The sequence below is a fragment of the Blennius ocellaris genome (assembly GCF_963422515.1).
Source record: "Blennius ocellaris genome assembly, chromosome: 18".
NCBI lineage: Eukaryota > Metazoa > Chordata > Actinopteri > Blenniiformes > Blenniidae > Blennius > Blennius ocellaris.
This window is the reverse complement of record NC_137667.1, coordinates 17,343,207-17,365,136: the sequence shown is the minus strand read 5'-3', so window position 1 is coordinate 17,365,136 and position 21,930 is coordinate 17,343,207. Positions and strand designations below refer to the sequence as shown.

At 45.1% G+C, this 21,930-nt stretch overlaps 1 protein-coding gene across 1 annotated transcript in view; it reads right to left on the bottom strand.

The window, feature by feature from the left end:
- Window positions 1–21,646, bottom strand: part of ylpm1 (YLP motif containing 1) — a 35,717-nt gene extending 14,071 nt beyond the window's left edge. The window contains exons 1-21 of the mRNA XM_080514430.1: window positions 20,848–21,646; window positions 19,766–19,990; window positions 18,292–18,330; window positions 17,451–17,639; window positions 16,876–17,354; window positions 13,946–16,768; window positions 13,180–13,306; window positions 12,906–13,041; window positions 12,732–12,821; window positions 12,454–12,628; window positions 12,023–12,213; window positions 10,787–10,941; window positions 10,642–10,704; window positions 10,382–10,501; window positions 10,113–10,289; window positions 9,951–10,034; window positions 9,690–9,773; window positions 9,529–9,603; window positions 3,739–3,790; window positions 1,258–1,385; window positions 979–1,115 (exon numbers count right to left, since the gene is read on the bottom strand). Coding sequence (XP_080370556.1) covers window positions 979–1,115; window positions 1,258–1,385; window positions 3,739–3,790; window positions 9,529–9,603; window positions 9,690–9,773; window positions 9,951–10,034; window positions 10,113–10,289; window positions 10,382–10,501; window positions 10,642–10,704; window positions 10,787–10,941; window positions 12,023–12,213; window positions 12,454–12,628; window positions 12,732–12,821; window positions 12,906–13,041; window positions 13,180–13,306; window positions 13,946–16,768; window positions 16,876–17,354; window positions 17,451–17,639; window positions 18,292–18,330; window positions 19,766–19,990; window positions 20,848–21,402 — 6,104 coding nt within the window. The 5' untranslated portion in view covers window positions 21,403–21,646. The remainder of the gene's footprint in view (window positions 1–978; window positions 1,116–1,257; window positions 1,386–3,738; window positions 3,791–9,528; window positions 9,604–9,689; window positions 9,774–9,950; window positions 10,035–10,112; window positions 10,290–10,381; window positions 10,502–10,641; window positions 10,705–10,786; window positions 10,942–12,022; window positions 12,214–12,453; window positions 12,629–12,731; window positions 12,822–12,905; window positions 13,042–13,179; window positions 13,307–13,945; window positions 16,769–16,875; window positions 17,355–17,450; window positions 17,640–18,291; window positions 18,331–19,765; window positions 19,991–20,847) is intronic.
- Between the last annotated feature and the right edge of the window lie 284 nt (window positions 21,647–21,930).

Below are 21,930 nucleotides of genomic sequence, written 5' to 3'. Positions count from 1 at the left end.
CATTTTGATTCAAACGGTAAAAATCTATTCAAATGACATTTCTTGAAGCGTGAAAAAGTGTTCAATGGCCACTACTTCACTGCACCTGCTTTCAAACACTTCCACGATTATAAACACTACAAATAAAGGGATTTGGACGGAGTTACAGATTCGTTTTAAATCATCCATACAAAAGTTTTAAAGAACGTGAGACAAACGTTTCTCCACCCCAGTCGACCTGAAACAAACCTGAGGACTCCAGCAACACCGTCGGGGTCGAGAATTTTGTGAAGCATTTATTTTCCAGCAACATTTATGCAAGAACACAAAACAATGCTACAGGTATACAACAAGTTGGAGGAGTAAAAAACAAAAACAGGCAAAAAAAACATGTGTGGCCAACAGCAACATTCAGAGTTACAAACTTACTAGTTCATATCCTGGGGGGGGGGGGGGAGGAAAAGCCCCAAACTATGGTGTATCAGTTAATCAGCTCAGGATGTGATCGAGGGAATCTATCACCAGCAGTAAAACTTCTGGCTTCACAATCTGGATACCTGTGAGGAGAAAACACATGTTACAGCTTCTGCCACATTTAGATTCATCCTCAGTATCAACTTTGTTCAAATGACACGGCCGGGTTTCCAATACACTACATAGGTTGAGGAATACTGTACAGTCTACACCGTTACAACTATTCGTACACATTTCTTTGGTAGAAGTGTAATTATCCAGTCCAAATGTATCATATTAAAGGTTTACGAAACATAGAAGGTCTGAGGATGGATTAAAAACGATATCGACGTTTCAGATGTGATCGTTTCTATTCAGTCAACTTTAACGGCGCTACGACACAAACGAGGCTAAATGTAAACAGAACTCGATTTTTTTCTTTTTATTTCTACAGCATAATAGGGGGGGGGGGGGGGAAAGAAGCCAACATACCTTGTAATGAACTTAAAAAGAAAAAAAGGAATAAGATCATCTTCTTAGAAATACTTGGTGCGGTTGAGAGCTTTCTGTGCCAGCTTGCCGCTCTCGTCTGTTATTCTCTCCCAGTCCGTTTGACCCACCACAAAACCGATCGCACGCTTTCTATCTGCGTCCTTTTGCTCTTCCAGGTCGGCCCATCGCACCTTGAGGGGGGGGGGGAGCACAAGCAGGGCGCTGCGTCATGAGCGGGGCAATGAACGGGCGCCGCCTCGCGTGGAGACACAACGTGGGAACGACGGCAACGTTCAGGCGATGGACGGACAGACAGGAGGAGGAGGAGTTTACCCTTTTCTTTCCCGGCTGAGACATACGGGTGGCGTAGTCGTCTGGCAGCTGAAGGTAGTCCTCCAGGCCTGACATGTGTTCGCCGTCACGCTTCCTCTTCCCGCCGCTGCCCAGGCCGTCCAGCTTATCTGGATAAATGCAAGAGGACTGTTCAGACCCCTGCTGCCCGCTGAGAAAATCCTGGACCTCATCATCTTGACACTTATCAATCTTAATAAAAAAAAACAAAAAACGTTTCTTCAGGAAATTGAGGCCTATTATAAGACGTGGCTAATTTGACATAAGGCCTATAGAGATTAGGAGAATACGAGAGAGGACTCGCAATTACAGTCACTCTCACTGACCGACCCGCCTCCAGCAAGTGATCATATATGGCGACAACGCCTCATAAAACGGGTGTCAAACATCAGGACAACACAGGCACATTGCTTCATGACACTATTTGCACAATCTGACCAGTTTTTTTTTAAAATTACGAGCAGGAAATTGTTACTTTATTGCTTCTCAGATATTTCTGCTTGATAAAAAAAAAAAAAAGGCTGTTTGTTCATGAAGTAAACAAACACTGTAAACACTAAACCAGGCATCCCAAACTAAAATAAAGCAAGAACAAACCTGTGGCTGTTTTCTAGCTGCAACATTTTATATGGATGTCAAACTGTTTGAGCAGCTGTACAGAAAATACGATCAATACGATCTCAGCAAATAAGGGAAACACAAAATCTCTGTTGTCCCTCAACAATATCAATCAACCCCTCCTCTCCTGTACATAACCTCCTTCTACAATGTCATCATGTCTTTATTTCACTGACCTCGGTACAAACCTTCTCAACATCTCAGCACACTTTCACCCATTTCCTCCTCCTCCTCCTTCCAGCTCCCTACTCGCTTGGTAATCTCAGAATTCATCCAGAAATCCAAACCATCCCCACACGTCTGGTCAAATCCTGCCTCCCCTCTCTGGTCCCCTTCCTTTCCGGCCTCCTCCTCTCCTCCCTCGCTACTGGAACGGTTCCCACATACTGAAAAACCGCCGCCATCACCCCAGGTTTGAAGAAACCTGGTGCAGCCCTCTCCGATTTCAACAATTATCATCCCATCTCCTCGCAACTCTGCTCTCGCCTATCCCATAATAACCTGGATGAACATTTCCCGGCCAGCTTCCGCCCACTCCATAGCACTGAAACAAGTCAAAATATCAACCAACCCCCTGACAGTAGCTGATTCTGGACTCCTTCACCATCCTCATCCTCCTTGACCTGAGGGTGACCTTTGATACCATTTGTCCCTCCACCCTCCTCAACAGACTGTCCTCCATTGGTGTCTCCCTCATTAGACCGGCTCACTTCCCACCTCTCTGACCGCACTCTGCGGTCACCACAGGTGTGCCTCAGGGCTCCGTACTGGGCCCCCTCCTCTTCATCATTCACCTCCTTCCCCCCTCAGCAATATCTTCCGCAAATTGGGCATACCTTTGCGCTGCTATGCGGATGACACCCAGCTCTACCTCACCGGTAAACCTTCATCCACCTTCCCTGATTGTATTTCTGAAATAAAAACCTGGTTCACCCTCAACTTCCTTAAATTAAACGGCAATAAAACGCCTCATTGGCACCAAGTTCACTTTATCCAAAACCAGCAGCTTCTCCATCAGGTTAAGAGTCTGGGTGTCGTCCTCGTCTCACGTCAATAACATTACCCGGTCTGCCTGCTTCCATCTACCAAACCTCAATCGTCTCCGCCCCTCGCTCCCCCCCCCCCCCCCCCCCCCCCCCCACTACCGCCGCCATAGTCCACAGCCTCGTCACTTCCTGTCTGGTTCACTGCACCTCGCTCCTCTTTGGCCTCCCTTTCATATACTAAACCACATCCCTCCATCCACCATCAGCTCCATTGGCTCCCGGTTCAGTTCCGCATCCAATTTAAAATCCTCCTCTTAGCAATCAAGGCCATTCACAACCTCACCCCCCTCATAGCCGTCTAATTTCCTCCACGTCATTACTCCCTGCTGTTCCCTCACATCCTCTTCCTCCATTCACCTGACTGTCACAGTAATGATAGGAGTAAATAGAAAATATGAGACGGTAGCAGCCACAGCTTGTATCGCCATCATCAGATATTAAAAAAAAACTTCAGATGCGAAAGTGACTCTCAGCCACCACTAAAGCGTGAGAGGCCATAACATTATGTGAATCTCACAATCTTGTACATTTACATCAAAAACAAATATGGACTTAACCTGAGCATTTTGAATGTAGACTAATTAAGAAGGTAGAGAAGCTTTGGGTGTTTGCTCAGGCACCAATAATCAGCGTATAATGTGGACAGGACCATTTTCTTTCATGGACTTTCCTCAACATTCACAGACATAAAAATGATCTCACGTCATACGGCAGAGTTCCAGAGCAGGAGACTCTCGACCGCGACTGTAAAAGGTTGGGTCACAAATAAAAGAAAGACGAAGAGAAAAGGGTTACCTACCCAGTTTGGCCTCGGACGTGTCCATCTCCCATTTGCTTTTTGGAATGTAGCCCTATATTGCATAAAGAAACACTGCAATGGTTACATGTCTGGGCGACACGGGGGGGTGGGTGGGGTGGGGGTGGTGGTGGGAGGGGGGTGGAGAGAGAGCAGGAGGAGGGAAGTGGCTGGAAAGAGAAGTTTAGAAGACAAACAACACCAAACAACTGCAGGATGCATGGGCGGTATTATTAGACAGACAGGATTCTACGAACACCAGCATGCAGACAGTTTAATGTAGGGTTTTACTGCAGGAACCTCGGCCTTCGCACTCGCCGTTTGCTCTCAACCGAGTGAGAAAAAAAAAAAAAGACAAATGAACTACAGTCATGCACCACTTCAGAGAATCCCGACTGGATTTTAATTTTCTTTTTTTATTCTATTTTAGGGATGCAAGATGATGTCAGCACATCAGCATCCAAGGCTGCTGATTCCCCCTCCCTCCCTCCCTCCCTCCCTCCCTCCCTTCCACAAGCATGTCTGCAGTGAGGACATTTGTTTGAAGTTGTAGAAACTGATAAAGATGTCCATGCTTGACGCAGGTCACGTGTTGAGGAGTTTAAACTCTATGGAGTCCAGGAAATCCAGCCAGGCTCGCATCCTGCTTCTGGTCCACGGAGCGCCGGCACGCGAGATCCTTTAGATCGGGGATGTCAAACATAGCTTACGTGGGCTAAAACCGCCGAGCAAGCAAACATTTATAACTTTAAGTGCTGAATAACGACATGGACCCCTGTTTTTTTCATCAAGTTAATATGAAAGAGTCTGAATCACCTGCAGCCCACCAAGTCAAATTAATTAATTTAAGGTATGGGGACTATTTTATGTTCTGGAAAGAGCACTTTCATTATTCCTGCAACCAGAAACAGTTAGTAATTACAAAATATTCCATGCCTTGGTTACCGTCAAAATGTTCAGAGAAGATGAAAGAGATGAAAGAGTCGTGTTTTCAAGAGTGTTTCAAAACATAAATGTGGTTTCCATGTAAGTTGCATTAGTTTTCTCATTGGGGTTTTGTCAGTCGTTACAAATCGAATGTAAAAAGATCAATAAGTTGACAAATTGTGATTTAAGGTTGTCTGTAGAGCAGGCATGAGTTCTCTTACTCGTACTCATAAAATGCCACCGATACCACGACGCCAATACCACTTTACAGCAGTTTCACTGCAAGGCGAGGCAGAACGCTGCTTTTGCGGCCATTTATTTCACAAATTGCGGAGGATTTAAGTCACTCCTAAATTAATGGAGAGGAAACCCTGCAGGTTCTGACAAGGTTTTATTGAAACGTTTTCTTACAGTATATGTGGCAGTGCCATAAGAGAAGAAATGTTCAAATAACAGCTGTGGAAAAAATAAATAAATGTGTGTATTGGCCTAAGTACTTGCAAGTACTCATACACTACTTGCTTCGGAGAAAAGTGGCATCGGTGCATCCCCAGTTGTCTGTATCAAATACTGCATCAGAATATCGGTATCGGCAATATTATGTTTGAATAATGTCGACACAAATCAAATATGGTGCAGCCCTGTTTTATTTGGCTTAATGTGTTAATCGCCATGCGATTCACACACTTTTGATGCTGAGGTCTTTGCCTCTCATCTTGAGGTTTAATGGGTTGGAAATAAAAAGGGGGAAATCAGCTGGTCTTCCATTGTTAAGACACTCAAAAAACCCTTTTGTTAGCAGGGGAAACCTGCAGACACTCGACTATCAACGCCAACATCAATCACGCATGAATATATTTGGAAAGAGATGTGCTTTAAATGTTTGGATCAATAGAAATCACTTGACTAAAGCTACATATACATCGCAGTCAAGAGATTCACAGAGGTTTTCAATTGTGTACTGCCACCAAATATTAACAATATGTATTAAAAAACACATTTATCTTCAATAAAATTGGGAAAAAAATAATTTCATACAGTCCAACTTGCAAATACATTCATTTTTTAACAGTTTTAATCTAAAAGTGATCATTTATATGAATCCTGATGACGTGTTCCAGTCTCTATAGTAGGATGTTATGATCAATAGTATCAAAAGCAGCACTGAGGTCGAACAGGACCAGAACTGAGACCAGTCCTTAGTCCGAGTCCATGAGAAGATCATTAATAACTTTGACCAGAGCGTCTCTGTGCTATGCTGAGCTCCATAACCTCAGTGAAACCACTCAAATAGGTTGTTTGTATATAAATGGTCACATAGCTGATTTCTAAAAACGTCTCCAGGAGGTCAGAAATAAAGGGATGGTTGGATATTGGCCAGTAACGTGTTAAAACACCTGGATTAAAGGTGGGTTTTTTAAAGAAGAGGTTTAATAACAACAACCTGAAATACCTGAGGGACATAGACTTTTAACTAAACTCAGGTTGATCGGATCTTGCATTGATGTATAAATCAGAGGTAAATGCCTTTAAACAGTCTCGTCGGGATTGGATCTAACAAACATGCTGGTTTGGCTGAAAACTCAAAGCGCTGTAGAAGCTGGATATCTGTACATCAGGTTCTACTGACAAACATATGGACTCTTTTTTTTTTAACGAAAGGTAAATGCAGGAACATTTTTTATCTGGCTGAAAAAAGGAAAAAAAAGAGTCCATATATATGTCATTAAAGAAGTGTAAAAAGTTAAATGCACAAGAGGTTTAACAGAACTGTGGCGTTCTTGTCAGCCTGGTTATGGTGCTGAAGAGAAACTCCGGGTTGTTCTTGTTTTCTTCTGCTCAGGAGGAAGAGTCGGGGCCACTAAACCCACCTCCTGTCTGAATGTTCACTGCAAAGCAGAGTATGGCGGGTCCTCACGCCGGAGACTAAAAAAGAGGTGCGCTGAGGAGCAGACTGGTGTACCATGCCAGCCTGACGGCAGAGGCTACGTAAAACACAACAACATTCTTATGACATTCTCAAATCCTTCTTCTTGCTGGTTCGTCTTTGTTAGAGATGTGAACCATGCAGCTGTTTTTTTTCCTGCATATTCCTCAAGCAGCACAAGGTTTTGTTCTGTTTAGTTGTAGAAAGTTGAAAGCCTGCGAGGACTCAGGACTCAAACTGACAGTTGACAACTTTGAGGAGTTTCTTTGCGAGAGCCAACATTTTATAGGATGATTACTGTAGACATATTACAATCATGATCAAAGTTTAAATGTGTATTCTGATATTTTTGCAAAATGATTGAAGACAATACCAGACTGGTCTGGAGACCCTGAGTAGAAGAGTCCGCCATCTTTTAAGAAGCTCACACTGGGTCTTCTGAAGACATTTTAAATTTAAAAAAAAAGCCATAACACGTGGACTTAAACTGCCAGTATGGGAGCAGTGGGCGTGGCCAATCGTGCAACGTCTCAAATGGTTTCAGAGGATTGTTGCTCTCATGCTCTGGTTCCACCTGCTCCTCCCATAGCGCAGCAGCTTTAATGCAATTGAAGACGTTTGTGATGCGGCATTTTTAAATGGCCTGTTGACTCCTCATCCCCCTGGCATAATCACAAGTCACTGCTCATTGTGTGTGAATCAGTTCCTTTTGGACACCAGGAGTTGAATATTTATCTGTATTTATTGTTTTGAGCTTGATTTCCAGGGAACAAATTACGGTACTATAGTGTGACAAATATTGTATATGGCATTCTGAAGAAATGTTTCATAATTCCATGTGCACTTGTTTTTACTAATATGTCATAACAGCAGTGACACTTTTCAGGACTTGATGCATTGGATTTGAAATTCGTGAGCGTTTTAAGACACTGAAGGTCTGGTTTGTACCGAGACACAGCAGAGCCACATGCAAACGCCATTTGAAATACAAGCCGTTGGTTATTCGCAATTCTTTTCGATGAAACTGAAGAGCACACTGCAACTAGTTTTGTTTTTGTTTGTTTTTTTTAAACCAGTCATCCGGATGGTGTAAAGTGTAATGACAACAGTCATCGTGTGAGGAAATGTGATGAAACTGCACAGCCTCTTTGATCGTGACTAAAACAAACCAAAAAACACACATGGCCCCCGTTAAAACCGTAGATCTTCATCAACTGAATAACAATGATTGTAGAAACTGACTTTGATGGAAATAAAAATACTTTCTTTGGACAGAATGCGGATGTCGTCATTGTTAGTAGGTAGAACTAAGCAGAAATATTAATACTTGGGTTCGCCTGTATCGATATTCCCCCCAGTAGATATCGCTGCCATTTCAAACAGGAAGTGAAGCAAAGTGGCCAAAATCAAATGCCAGGGACAATATTACCACAAACTTCCTCTTGAAAAGCAGATGCTGAGGTTGTTTTGGTTTAAGAAGAAGAAAAGAAAAAGAAAAGGAGGGGAGTAATGAAATGTACAAAACGTCTGCAAAACGTGCGCCGCTGGCTGCCAGTCCTCCTCTCGTCAACAGATCTGAGGACCGGGGGCCAACGTGGCACGTTTCGCCAAACGAGAGCCATACTGGGTGAGCGACGGTGTGGGAGGTATGGAAGACCGGGGGACACGGCAGGCAAGGCGCCCGCCACTGTCACGAGGCATCGCCTCCAACATTGAACGCCGCCAAGTTGCATTTGTATTGTAAAGAGCGAGCGGCATCCGGAGCTTATTCAGACGCAACTTTACAGCTCTTTATGTACGATGGCGGAAACAACAGCGACAGGCTGTCGACTGATACGAGCTGAGAGGAAGCAGCAACCAGCCACGGCTCATCTTTCCCTTTGGTCTTTCGAGTCACATTTTAGTTCAGCTCATCAAAAATGATTTGTCTTATTCAATTGAGCGTGGAGGCTGAATTAACTTCCTTTTTAATTAAGCTGAAATGCATGAACACTATGAACAAAGTGATGCTTTGAGGTGTTGGGAAAATTATGCAATTTCTTTTTTTCAGAAATTGGAACATCAGAACTAATCTGATAGATGTTCAACTCCTTTACCAAAATAATGAGATGTACCAGCTGATTAGATTTATTTTGTACGATGATAATTCATTTGGAGGCTTTATGTGGGACTATATATAAAAATTGTGTCGCACCATATCTAACCCCGATGACACCCAGCCCCGTTAAGAAGAGCGTGTAAACAACACGTTCATGTGATTGATGAATGAACTCTATGAGGTGGGGTTATAAAGTTCACTGATCAATCACTTTCCTGGACATTGGCATTTTAGAACTCCGGTACCAAAATGCTTTGTTCAATAGCAGTTATAGTTTATAAAGGGAAAAAAACAAAACAAAAAGAAGCTATTTTTCTTTCAGAGATTTAAAAAAAGAAAAGATAATTTAGAAATACCACAAATCTGTATGCACAGAAAAGTGTCCGTTTGTTCAGACCGCGTAGATTTCCAGTTTAAAAATCAAGATTGTTGCAAATACAATTTGCGAGATTTGATGCCGTCCTTCTGATGAATGGCTTTGCCATGTATTGTCACGTATTGAGAGGAAAACTAAAAAGGTGCAGAGGCATTTGGTCTCATCCAACAATAATGCAGCAAGGCACCTGACTGCTAAAATATTGACTCTATAATGGAGGGTGGAAGTTATTGCCCTTTAAAAGAAGTCAATAGTACATAAAATAAATAATATATGCTATCAGGCCCCATGAATTTCAACAGTGATCATCTAGAGTCATGATCTAAAACTAGCTGCTTCCGGGTTGATTAAAACACTCATGAGTCTTTAAAAATGATGGACGGTCCTTTCGTAACAGATGGAAAACAGGTGAAAATGAGTCTCACAAACTACGTGATCAGACGTTCTAACGTTGCCATGTCCTACCATGTCACCCTCTTCTTCCTCTTCTCTCTTGGGTTCTTGGGGCTCGTCGTCAGGATTGAAGTCTTCCATTTCCACCTGGGAAACACAAGGCGTCGGCTTGATTGAAGCAGTCACTGGTTAAAAAACTGGAAGGGAGCTTTTTAAGTCTTGATTGACCTCACCTCCTCAATAGCAGCATCCTGAAGCAGGGACCGGACATCCAAGCGCACCATGTGACGAGGTGAAGCCTCCCAGTTGTTGGACATCTGGCGACAGAATTCTCCATTAGGAAGTGTGCACTATGTTTACACGGCATTTTCAAGTGAAGACGGAAAACTTCAATTGGTCAGAGCCACCGACAACACAACTTGTTGAAGACAACGCCGTCATTTAATAGTTGGCACTGTCTATCAGTGTCTATCAGACAAAACCGTGTCAAATACCTTCAGTATATCCTTGATCGTGCGTCCGTGGACATTTCGTTTTCCACAGGTTTGCGTGTCGGCAGTGATTTCAGCCAGATAAACCTAAGACGCACAACAGGGAGCCGCATTAGCACGCAGAGGACCATTGTCAACAAAGTGTCAGGGTGTTCAGGAACTCACCTCAAAGCCTTTCGTCTTGGCAGCGCTCCAGAACTGGTCAAAATGTTTCACCTTGTCGTTAATTGTGTCTAAAATGATGAAGGGGAAAAAGCCGTCGTCCAGTGTTTTCTTAAAGGTTTTCAGCATGCTGCTCCGGTAGGTGTCCTCCATCTCCGGTTCGTACTCGTACTCGAGAATCTGCAGAGGGAAGGCGTTGTTGCATTTCAATTATATTCCTTCGCAACATGACATCGGCTTTGAGCGACGAGAGTTCATCCGAGGCGAGTCACCTTTCTTTTGACTCGTTTCCCGGTGTCCGGGTCTTTCTCCGTTTTCTCAACCTCCGTCATGAAATAGTCGTCCAAAACGAGCACTCGCGGAGGCGCTCCACCACAGTCCACCTCTTTGTCCTAAATGTCGTCAACAAGTTTCAAAAACGTATTTTTGATTTAGTTTTATTGCCAAAAGAGACGAAACCATTTGACACATTATAGGGACTTTCACATCAACGTTTGATTTTGAGCAGATCGAGAAGCCCGGCATCACTTACCCGGATGAGTTTCGCAACATGGCTTTTGCCACTTCCCGGAAGTCCTCTCATGATAATGACAATCTAGAAAATATTGAACTTGAATGATGAAACCATATTAGATGTCAGACCATATGTGATGTGGTTAGAAGCACAAATGTATCACCCTCTCGGGCCGAGACAGTCTGCCGGGTGGTTTGAGGATGTCGTCAATATTCTTGATTTCGGGCTTTTTCTCAATTCTGGGGGGAGGCTGTGGAGGAGGTGGGAGGGGAGGTGCAGTAGGGGGCCCTCTGTCCTCCGGATAACTTCTTCTTTCCACTGTATGAGATTATATGCAATCAAGACCCCGTTTACACGGCACATCATGACACATTCACAAGATCAGGGGTCGGCAACCCGCGGCTCTTTGGTCCCTCCACTGCGGCTCCTTGAGCCTCGGTCCCACTGCAGTTCATCCCGGAGGGACGTAAGGAGGCAAAGCCACCCAGAGCGCAGTCTCGCTACAAAGAGTGGAGTAAAATGTAGTCGGGTCGTGAACGACGCAGCGATGTAAAGTCAATACGCAACAATAATGGCATTAAGAACGTAGAATTGCGGCTGCAGGTCATGACAGCGGCTCAACTGGTGTCTGAAGCTGGGAGCTTCCTGTACCTTTCACAGGAAAACTGCTGCGCTGCGGAACGCTGACAATTCCAGGAGGTTCATTGCAGACTTGTTGAGAGTGACGGAACATTCTAGTGAATTACACAACAACTACAGGACATTAAAACCACACCGCTCACACTCATGGTTCTAACAATCCCACATCTCCCACATTTATCTTCCATTCTAATAATGTGTAGCAATAAAGGAGCTGAGAGCTGCAATGCATTATGGGAGCTTCTGTTTGTCCTGTTTTAAATGTAATTATTGGGGGTTATGTTAGGTTTGTAGTGTTGGTAATAATTGTGTTGTGTTTTTGTTGCTTCGTTCATGTAGTTAAGTTTATTAGTTGTAAGTTGACAACCAGCAGTGAAGAAGGTTTTGTGTGTCGTGTCCTCCTGGCATGGTCTGCCGGTGGGAGTGTCAAAATAAAATGTGTGCGGCTCTTTGAGTGTTGTGTTCAGTGGGAAACGGGACCAAATGGCTCTTTCAGCATTAAAGGTTGCCGACCCCTGCACAAGGGGAAACCGGAAAACTATCGTTGCGTTTTGGGCGTCGGTGCTCGGAAGGCTCCTCCAGAGTGTCACGACTCCTCGTCCACACTCTCCTGAGACTTGGTAGTGTTATAGTTGAGAATCACAGTAATGACCTGTCCATTCGAATGTCCCCACCATTGTTAATGTTTGTAGCGTGTTGTTCCCTCCGACAGTAAAACCATGAATGATAAATAACAAACGTGTGGCATGTTCCAACGTACGGTAAGGTGAGGAGCTGTGTCCGTAACGGTCCGGCCCACTGCGGTCGTGTACGGCACGCTCGTACGGCGCTCTGTCGTAGGCCATCCTTCCGTAATGCTCGTCGGGATCACGACTGCCGCTTCGCTCTTTTTCTCGTATATCGCGGTCTCTGTCACGGTATGCCGAGCGTAGAGGATGCGCCAGTGGAGATCTACAAAGGGAACAAGCACCACCGATTTAATTCCCCAAACCGAATTTACGGTTTTCAACGCTCAAACACTTAATCACAATGCATGACACAATGTGATAGAGTACCTTTCTTCAACCATGGCTTGTGTGCTTGAGTCAGAAACAGACAAATAGATTACAGTATTACATATGGAGAGAGACACCACAGCGTCCCATAGGTGGGAGAACAGAGGGTGTCTGATCCACTGAAAATGCACCACACCTGTCATCTCGCTCCCGTGGGGGATAGCGTTCCCTCTCAAATCGTTCTCTCTCGTAGTCAGGCTTTTCTCTGTACGAATCCCTCTCTCTGGTGTAGTCCCGGCGATCCATGTAAGGGTCTGATCGTCGATCATAATATGGGTCTCTGCTGTAGGAATCTCTGGGACCGAGCAGTTCTAGAAGGATTGAACAGTTCATCAATTAAAAGAGAAAATTGAAAGAAAAAAAAATCCTCCTATAACGATTTAAAGACTGATAGTTCGTGGCAGTGAATCTTACCTTTTTCGTAGCCTCTATCTGATGTCACCGGATCGGGCCTCAACACTATTCTCTCACCATAAGAGATTCGCTCAACAGTTGTCCCAGGCTCTAAAACAAAAGGTGGTTATTAGCCATAGTCACCAAAAACAATACTGTCAAAAAGAAAATGAAGACATTCATGAATGCACATACCATGCCCGTGTCCATAGTCGACGGTCTTTGGAATCACCGGTGGTGCAGCAATGTGCGATGGCTGATAATGTGTGGCAGCTTTGCTTTCCCAAGACACTGCTTCCGGTACGGTCGTCTGTGAAGTTGCCGTCATACCCTGAGAATGAACGACGGGTGTATTATATAGCTTTGAGTTTGCAACATTTCAGTTATCTAGTAATTCATTCACATGGCAACACACACGTACAAAAAGTAGTAAACACTTCAATTGTGATGTCAGTTTTCATGGTTTTACCTTCAGAACATTGCGGACATCTGGTGGGATCTCCAGTCCAAGAAGACCAGCAGGTAGGTCAGGCAGATTGTCAGCTGGTGCCGGCTGCTGTGGTTCAGCACCAGGGGTCTTTGATTCCTGTAATTCCCTTCAAATGTAAAATAACGGATGTTTAATTGAGCAAAAGGGTCCCTTAAACATTCTTAGACAGATACAATAAAAACACATGACCTAATTTCAGCACCTTTGTTCTGCTATGCAAATCTGAATTCTTCATTTATAACTTGCATAAAAATATATATATATATAAAAACAACTAAATAACCCATTAAAAAGGTGGTATCGGTGCATCCCTAGTTTACAATTTAATTAAATGTTTAGACATATATGTCAGCGTATGACTATTCTCTCTTATAAAGTACACTGCACTGTATTTATGTCATTTTAGTATTTAATGTTGTAAATACACTTGTGCTACGCCGTGATCAGACTAAAGTCATGTTGATGACGTTTGTCATTTTCTAAATTAAAAAGCAAGTTCATATTTATCCGACTGCTTGAATTCATGAATAGGAAAAGTTAGCCATGAGCACTTAAGAAAAGTGACAATCCAACACAGTTATGATCGTGGAATTGAATTGAAGACAGGGTAATTGGAATTTTAATAGACTAGTGAGATCAGGAAAGATACACTGCCCCAGTATATGAGCAACAAAGAATTGTGGCTAACATGCTATTTGCGCTTGCTTAATGTAATGTTATGTAATAACCACAGAGCAGAAATTACCTTATTAGCTTCAGCTCTTGAGCAGCTTTTAAAATGATCTCATGTTGACGTTGGGATAGGGCAAGCACATTTCCACTCATTCCTTGGGCTTCAACTGAACTCTCGGGCGCGTTAGTGACAGGTGGAGGTACGGCAGGTCTATCCAATGGAGGATCGTCTCTGTGCTCGCCATAGCGAGGCCTGCCATCTTGATACTCTGAAGGATACCCTCTCTCTGATGGCGAAAGATGTCGAGAACGCATTTCCCAGTCTGGAGGCTGAGGGTAGGATGGTTCTTCTCGTCGGTAAGGCGACTCATCCCTGTATTCACGAATTCTGAGTTCCCCTCTTCCTCGATCATGTTCATCGTATAGATATGGGCGACCCCGTTCCCGTTCTCTTTCCTCTGGCCAATGACTGTCTTTGAAAGCCTCAGGTGGCAGCATGCGAGGAGCATGGCCCCGCTCATGAGGGGAACGCTCTCTGTATTCATGGTACTTGGCATCACGCAAATGTTCTTCAGGAGGGAAATCTTGTGGTGTCCGCCAGCGATTACCACTTTCACCATGATTATAATCCTGTGTAAAAGTCTCATTATATTCCTCTTCGTATTCCTCACGGTTTTGGCCATGCCGCCACATGCCTCTTGCCATCCCCCGTCCCATTGGTCTCCTCCTCACCCCTCCCCTATCTATTATCTCGTGAGGAGATAATGGAGCGCCTCTGCCTTGTGGCGGTTGCCAAGCCAAGTCTTCTTCCCCTCCTTCATCATGATATTCCTCCTCCAAGATTTCATGAGGTGGTGGAGGTGGCACACGACGCCTGCCTCTTCCAAAGTCAGAATGCACTGAATGGTTATGAGGGTCATCATACATGGATTGCCCAGTTGAATCCACGTTGGCATCGTCAGCCTCCGCTTCATAGTCCAAGGACTCGTCATCCATTGGTCCGTGTGCAGGGTGAAGGGGGCGTCCTCGTCCTGGATGCATAAAAGCAGGGTGACCACGTGGGGGGCGACCCCTGCCGGGTGGAAATGGGGGTCTCATACCTCTCATTGGAGGTCCCCTTTCTCTCCAGTAGGGATCTCCTTCCTCAGAGAACTCTCCTGAGTCAGGTTCCTCCCACTGTCCATCAAGTGGCTCTCCTCTTCCCATAGAGGGTCCCCCTCTTCCCATAGGTGGTCCTCCTCTACCCATTGGAGGTCCCCCTCGTCCCATTGGAGGTCCCCCTCGCCCCATTGGAGGTCCTCCGCGCCCCATTGGAGGTCCTCCTCTACCCATAGGTGGACAGCCTCGACCCATAGGGGGACCGCCTCGACCCATAGGGGGACCGCCTCTACCCATAGGTGGGCCTCCTCTACCCATAGGTGGGCCTCCTCTACCCATTGGTGGGCCTCCTCTACCCATTGGTGGACCTCCTCTACCCATCGGCGGACCTCCTCTACCCATCGGCGGACACCCTCTCCCCATAGGGAAACCTCCTCTTCCTAAAGGAGGCCCACCTCTACCCATTGGTGGACCTCCTCTTCCCATAGGGGGTCCTCCTCTCATCATTGGAGGTCTGCCTCTTCCAAAATGAGGACCTCCCATTGGCTCGTCATAATACTCTTCCTCTGGGATCCAAATATCTTCTTGTGGGGCCTCCGAGTCCTCTCCACCAAACTCCTCATAAGAAGACTCCTGCCATTGGTAGTTCTCCTGCTCATCTAGCATGTCCATGTCCATGTCCTCTTCTGGTTGCACATAGTCATAAGACATATCCTCTGCCTCCTCCACATGTGGTACAGTGTTTGGACCTCCAAACTCTCCACTGCCCCTCTGCCCACGTCCTCGTCCATGCATTTGTAGAGGCATCGGAGGCTGGCCACGTCCTCGACCAGTGGGAGGCAATGGATGCCCTGGTGTCGACTGCAAATGGCCAGCACTTTGAGACTTTACTTCAGTTGACTTTGGGATATTTGGTGGCATTTTGGATCCATCTTGTTTGAGGGCATTCTGAGCAGTGTTTGGTGTCACTACAGCAGACATAGTAGTTACAGAAGGCTTATTGTTCACAGCTGTAGGTTTTTCATTACTGTCAGAGGAGTTGTCATCCAAATCTTTTGACAATATGTTTGTTTTTAATGTCTGAGGAATTGGGTCATTTGGGACAAAAAAACCATCACTTCCAAGTAAGTTGTCATCTGTCATGTCTTCATCGGGTGTGATTTTATCAACCGATTTGTCATCTGTATCACGTTTTTGTTTTTCAGGCTGCAGCTGTGAGGCTAATGATACTGGTGTCTTTGTGTCCACAATGGAAGGTTTTGGAACAGTTGGTTCTAGCTTGGTTTGGGGACATTGCTGTTGTGTTTGCTGGGGCGCTGATGGACATTCAACTCTTGGAGGGCCAGGGTGTCTTGGACCTTCGAACCTAGGCTGCTGCCCAAATCGAGGTTGGTCAAACCTTGGGGGTCCATCAAAACGCTGCCTTGGTTGGTCAAACCTTGGGGGTCCATCAAAACGTTGTCTTGGTTGGTCAAACCTTGGAGGACCATCAAAGCGTCTTGGTTGGTCAAATCTTGGGGGACCATCAAAGCGCTGCCTTGGTTGGTCAAACCTGGGTGGACCATCGAAACGCTGCCTTGGTTGGTCAAATCTTGGAGGACCATCGAAACGCTGCTGTGGCTGGTCAAATCGTGGTGGGCCGTCGAACCGTTTTGGTTGGTCGAATCTTGGCGGACAATCAAAACGCTGCTGTGGTTGGTCAAACCTTGGGGGACCATCAAAGCGCTGCTGTGATTGGTCGAAGCGTGGGGGACCATCAAAACCTTGCTGTGGTTGATCAAATCTTGGGTTGCTTCCACTGGAAAAAAAGAAACCACAAATTTTCAAATTCCAACATAAAACATATTTCATGAAGCATTTCTCATTTCAAAATGCTCAAATGTAAAATTAAACAGTTTCACTCACCGTGGGCCGCTAACACTGTTGAAGGTTGGTGGTGAAACACCCTGGAGACCTAAGGGTCTGACTCCCACACCAGTTGGGCCACTTCCTCGCACTGGCTGAGCACCTTGGGATGCAGGACCACTACCAGCAGCAGCTGAGGACTGCTGAATGCCCATGTTCACCGACTGCTGCTGCATTTGCATGTCTTGTCCAGGGTACTGACTAAATTGTCCCATCATTCCACTATTATATTGGCCGGTGGCAAACGGCACCATGGCAGAGAGAGTGGCTATCCTTTCTTGGAGATGGGCATTGGTAGCATTCATCTGCTCCTGCCACTGCTTCCATTGGTGCTCATAGTCCTTCAGTTGGTCTTTATGAGGGTATGTCTGGAACTGCTCATACCACAGAGAAAAGGACCGTTCCCAATCTTGGAATAAAGGTGTGAACTGCTGCTTTTGCATTTCATGGTGCCTGAGCTGCAGTTCAGCTGTCATGGACTGAAACGAAACCATAAAGGATGAGATTCATTTTTAATTTCAACAATGACATTCCTGACGCATAAACATCCAGTTAGTCATAAGACGTTTACATACCTGTAAGTTTGTGGGTTGTTGAATCACCTGCTGGTACTTTTCCAGGACCTGTTGAAGCTTTTCGTGCTGTTGCATTAGGGCTTGGTATTGCATGCCCACTCTCTGCTGCTGCACCTGCTGCCATTGTGCTGCTGCAGCCTGTAGCTGCTGGAGACGGACGGCTTCCTCTGGGTCTTTTGGGATTTCAGGCTTTGAAAAGAATTAACATGTTTGTAGTGAAGCAAACTTTGGAATATATGTTGGTAGTATTGGAGATATGACTGGGCGAAGCTTGTAATGAAAGGGATGAAATTATTTCTAAGATGGAAAAGGGACGGGGAGGCATGTGCATGATTCATTAAGAAATAACCCTTTGAATACTGCTCACATTCTCAGACTTTTCTTCTTTCCCTTTTTGATCAGGAGAGAAATTTGAAATCACTTACTGTATGCAAGTTTGAACCACACACTCCCTGATGCCCACTCAGTCGCTACCTTTGCTGCTGTAAATAGGTTTGAGCCTCACAATCTCAATAAAAACAGAGTGTATACTGACTGGTCTGGAGACATTTATAAAGCAGCATGATTCACTTATGTCAATTAATTTCAAGTTCGCGAAACTAACTTAATACAAAACAGAATGTTACTTAGCTGAGAACTTGGCTATTGTAATAGCAGCGACACCAATTATAACTTTTTTCCCTAAAATGCAAAGTCCAGTCACAATGACAAGGAGCAAAATTATGACATAATTACTTGGGGAACGAGGAGTAAATGTGTTAAGAGTCCCTGGATTTCCAAATGAATCATGACGAGGCAATGATCACATCACAAAAATGAGACAAGAGGTGACAAAACTTACTGTGTCTGTAAATGTAGTGGGTTTTCCTACATTGTCACTCTGAAAACATATACAAACAACATATATCCGTTCTTAGATTCAACGCATTGTTCCTTTGAAATCTGCTTTGTTTTAAAAATGGATTTTGCATGTTCCTTCAAAAAACTGAAGCAGTGAAGACATTCAGCCTTTTGTTTAAGCCACACAGCGTCAACATTAGCAGTCATGCAGGTTGTATTACATGAGTAGAACCTGCTTGAGAAGCCCATCTTGCTAAACTGAATCACTGCAGATCTTTGAAATTGTGTATTATTGGGGATGTGCTGGTCAGGAATGTTGGCCCCAGAATCGAACATCTGCAGATCCACATACTTCTATTTTTAAAATATTTTGACTTGGAATCTGATATACAAAAAAACTTGTTCTTCGTTTTACTCCCATTGTTCATCATCTCCTGGATGAGTCCTTTCACATGTAGTACTGCAGTAACATTAATGGAGTTCACTCCTTGTTAAAAAAATATCTGGTATGATGTCACACACTGCCTGGTAAGCCTGTGCTTGAATGTTAAAGTCGAGACAGCTGGACACACTGTCGATCCAAGAGCATTGAAAGCATCACTCTCACAAGAGGATCACAGGATTAAAATAAAAAATTTTTTTTGATCTTTATGTGACAATGTTGTTTGCTGTGCATTGTTCATGTCTTTTGCGTTGCCCATCGGACCACTGAAGCCTTCACAGCTCAAACTTGTGGCGCACATGGGGCATTTATGGTGCTTTTTAACTCGTACCCACTCGCCTTGACTCAGCTTTGTTCATTCTCCATTACAATAAAGACCCACCGTGGTGCAAGTAATCACAACCGACAGAATCTGTATCTTTCGATTCAGAGCAAACATGCATTTGAAAGAGTGGAGTAATCACCTCGTGTTGGCTATCAGCTCAAATTATTAACGTTACGAAATGTGGATTGTTACGATCATGTTTTATTGTCAAGGTGTCCGGTGTTTTGGTTTAACTGGTGCCCCTGTTAACTAGTAACCAACTTCTGCCACCAACTGTTCAGCAGCAGCTGACGGTAAAATGAGACGACCACTACGACACTTTAAACTTGAATGGAAATGCAGATAAACGGGACGCTTGAGGAAGCCGTTCACCAGTTAATCCGAAAAACTGGTGGTATCCGGCCAATCGGGAGCCTGCCGTCTGTCCACGTCACATTGTCTACTCGCCTCAGCTCGCTTGGAACCTCGTTGAGAAGTGACCAGGAGTGTACCTGATATCAGGTGCAAACACGTAACAGAAAAGCCTAAAACCCGAGTCGAGACGAGTAGGTAATAGTGGAAAAGCACCGTTAGTCTGCTAAATGCGGGCAGTATGGAAACCTGCCATACTCTTCTGCAGGTTGCTCAACAATTTGTTCAATTTTCTTGTACATATGCAGCTGACATACAAAAAAAAAAAGCAAATTCTAATGTGTAAACATCACATACTTTAATTTCCACAGGTGGCGGAGGTGGTACTGGAGGCTCCTCGTTAGGAGGAGGTGGAGGCGGAGTCTTTTTTGGAGGATTATCTGGAGGGGGAGGAGCAGACGTCTGGCCCAAGGATGGTGGCGGCGGAGCACCGCCACTCTCTCGTTGATTCTGTTTGGCTTTCTCTTGCTTCAGTTTTTGTAGATTCTGCAGATGTTGTTTGTACCAAAGCTGCTGCTGCTCCTAGGAAAAACAACAAGTGGATATCAGTGATTGTGGAGAGCTTGAGGTATTACGAGAAACAATTACTGTCAATAAAAGTTGAAGAAACGTATACATACTGCACTCAGAAAATGACTTTCTAAAAAAAAAAAAAAAAAGAGCGACTTCCCAAAAAGTCGGCCTAAAACATAAAATTCTGGGGTCTTGGGTTGTCTACATTGATATTGCCAATAGGTTATTTGAAATGTTGCGACATAACGGATGTTATGCAGCATGTGGTTCAGATATTTTACCATTCCATTTTCCAATTTCAGCATACAACTGTGCTTGTCAGATTGTGTGACCCTTTTGAGGGTAAATGGTCTCTGTGTACCCCACTTTTACCCATCGGCTGCCGAGATAGGCCATTCATTTACTTTGCTGCCAGGTTTGGACAGGCTCAAGGGAAATCTTTCACCAAATCACAAATGTGTGTAATGAAGAGTGTACTGCTCAGTGGTAAGGGTGGTTACAGATCGAGGAGGAGAGCTTGTAACTAGATGAATACCTGTTGAATGTTGGTCATAGTGCAAGGCGTTTATCCTCTGCATATATCACATATTGGGTAGTTTACATATATATTGTAAACTGCATACATATATTTTTGCAACGTGGACAATACTTCAATGACTGTGCAATGATTATATTGTCTTTTTGACAATCAATGCAAGATTGTTATGGTGAATAGTACATCCTGACACACAATCATAAGGTTTGTTTACATTGTGAAATGGGTGAGATCTCCTGCATCATAGACTGACAACGACAACAATGAGTTTCTCGAGTGAAAGTTGGGTAAATAAAACGTAAAAGGTCTAAAGACAAACAGAAGAAATCACCTGTAAAGGTAAGGACTTGTCTTCTTCTGCAGTGGCTGGCTCTTTGATTGCCTCTTTTGCCTTCGGTGGACCGATGCTGTCCGGTGGCTTCGCTCCCTGGGGCTCCGGAGGAGGCGGTGCCGGCTGAGGGTCGGTGGGCTGCGATGGAGGAGGAGGCTGCTGGAAGCCCTGCTTGGGGGCAGGGGGTCCCGTCCGAGTCGGAGCCTCTTGTCCGTAAAACGACTGGGGGCGGGTACCACCTTCCTGATGAACGGCTCCATCTGAATGCCACTGTGTGCCCGGGAACCCGCCGGAATGTCCAGCACCTCCGTACGCATTCGCGTTGTTGCTGTGGAGCAGCACGGACTGCAACTGCTTCTGGTGCAACATCTGCAGCTGCTGCATCTGCTGCAGGTGCTGCTCCTGCAGGCTGGAGAACAGCGAGCCGCCGGGCGACGCTTGGGCCTCGAAGCCTCCGAAACCCGCATTCTGGTTGCCGGCCAACTGCTTGCGAGGACCGGCGCCCCCGAAGTTATTGGGCTGGGGTCCACCGAAATTCCCCCAGCTTGGAAACATGGTGGCAACAACAGGGCGGCCCGACGCCTTTATGAACACGCACAACCGCAGCGGCTAACGAAGCTAAGCGGCTAACGTGGGCCCATCACCGACGAGCCAAACGTCACCATTGTGGTTTCCCCGCCTGCGGAATGACGCACTAGATAAAACAGATGTCGCAAGAGTAGCAGATATCTGATACAAAAACATACACATCAGCAGTGTGTGTTGATGTCGGACAACGGAAACCATTGAAGATGCTTTTTTTTTCTGAATGGCTGTCGCTCAGACACAAAACGCGAGCCGGCGACGTGATGACGTAGGCGGAGAAGATAGGTCACGTGTTTTGTTTATCCGTGGAAGCCTGTGAAGCGCGCTTGCACCCCCTACTGCTCCGGAGGGCGAATGACACTACAGTAGATGCGTTCGAACAACCTAGTGTGTCTCTCTCTCTCTCTCTCTCTCCTCTCTCTCTCTCTCTCTCTCTCTCTCTCTCTCTCTCTCTCTCTCTCTCTCTCTCTCTCTCTCACACACACACACACACACACA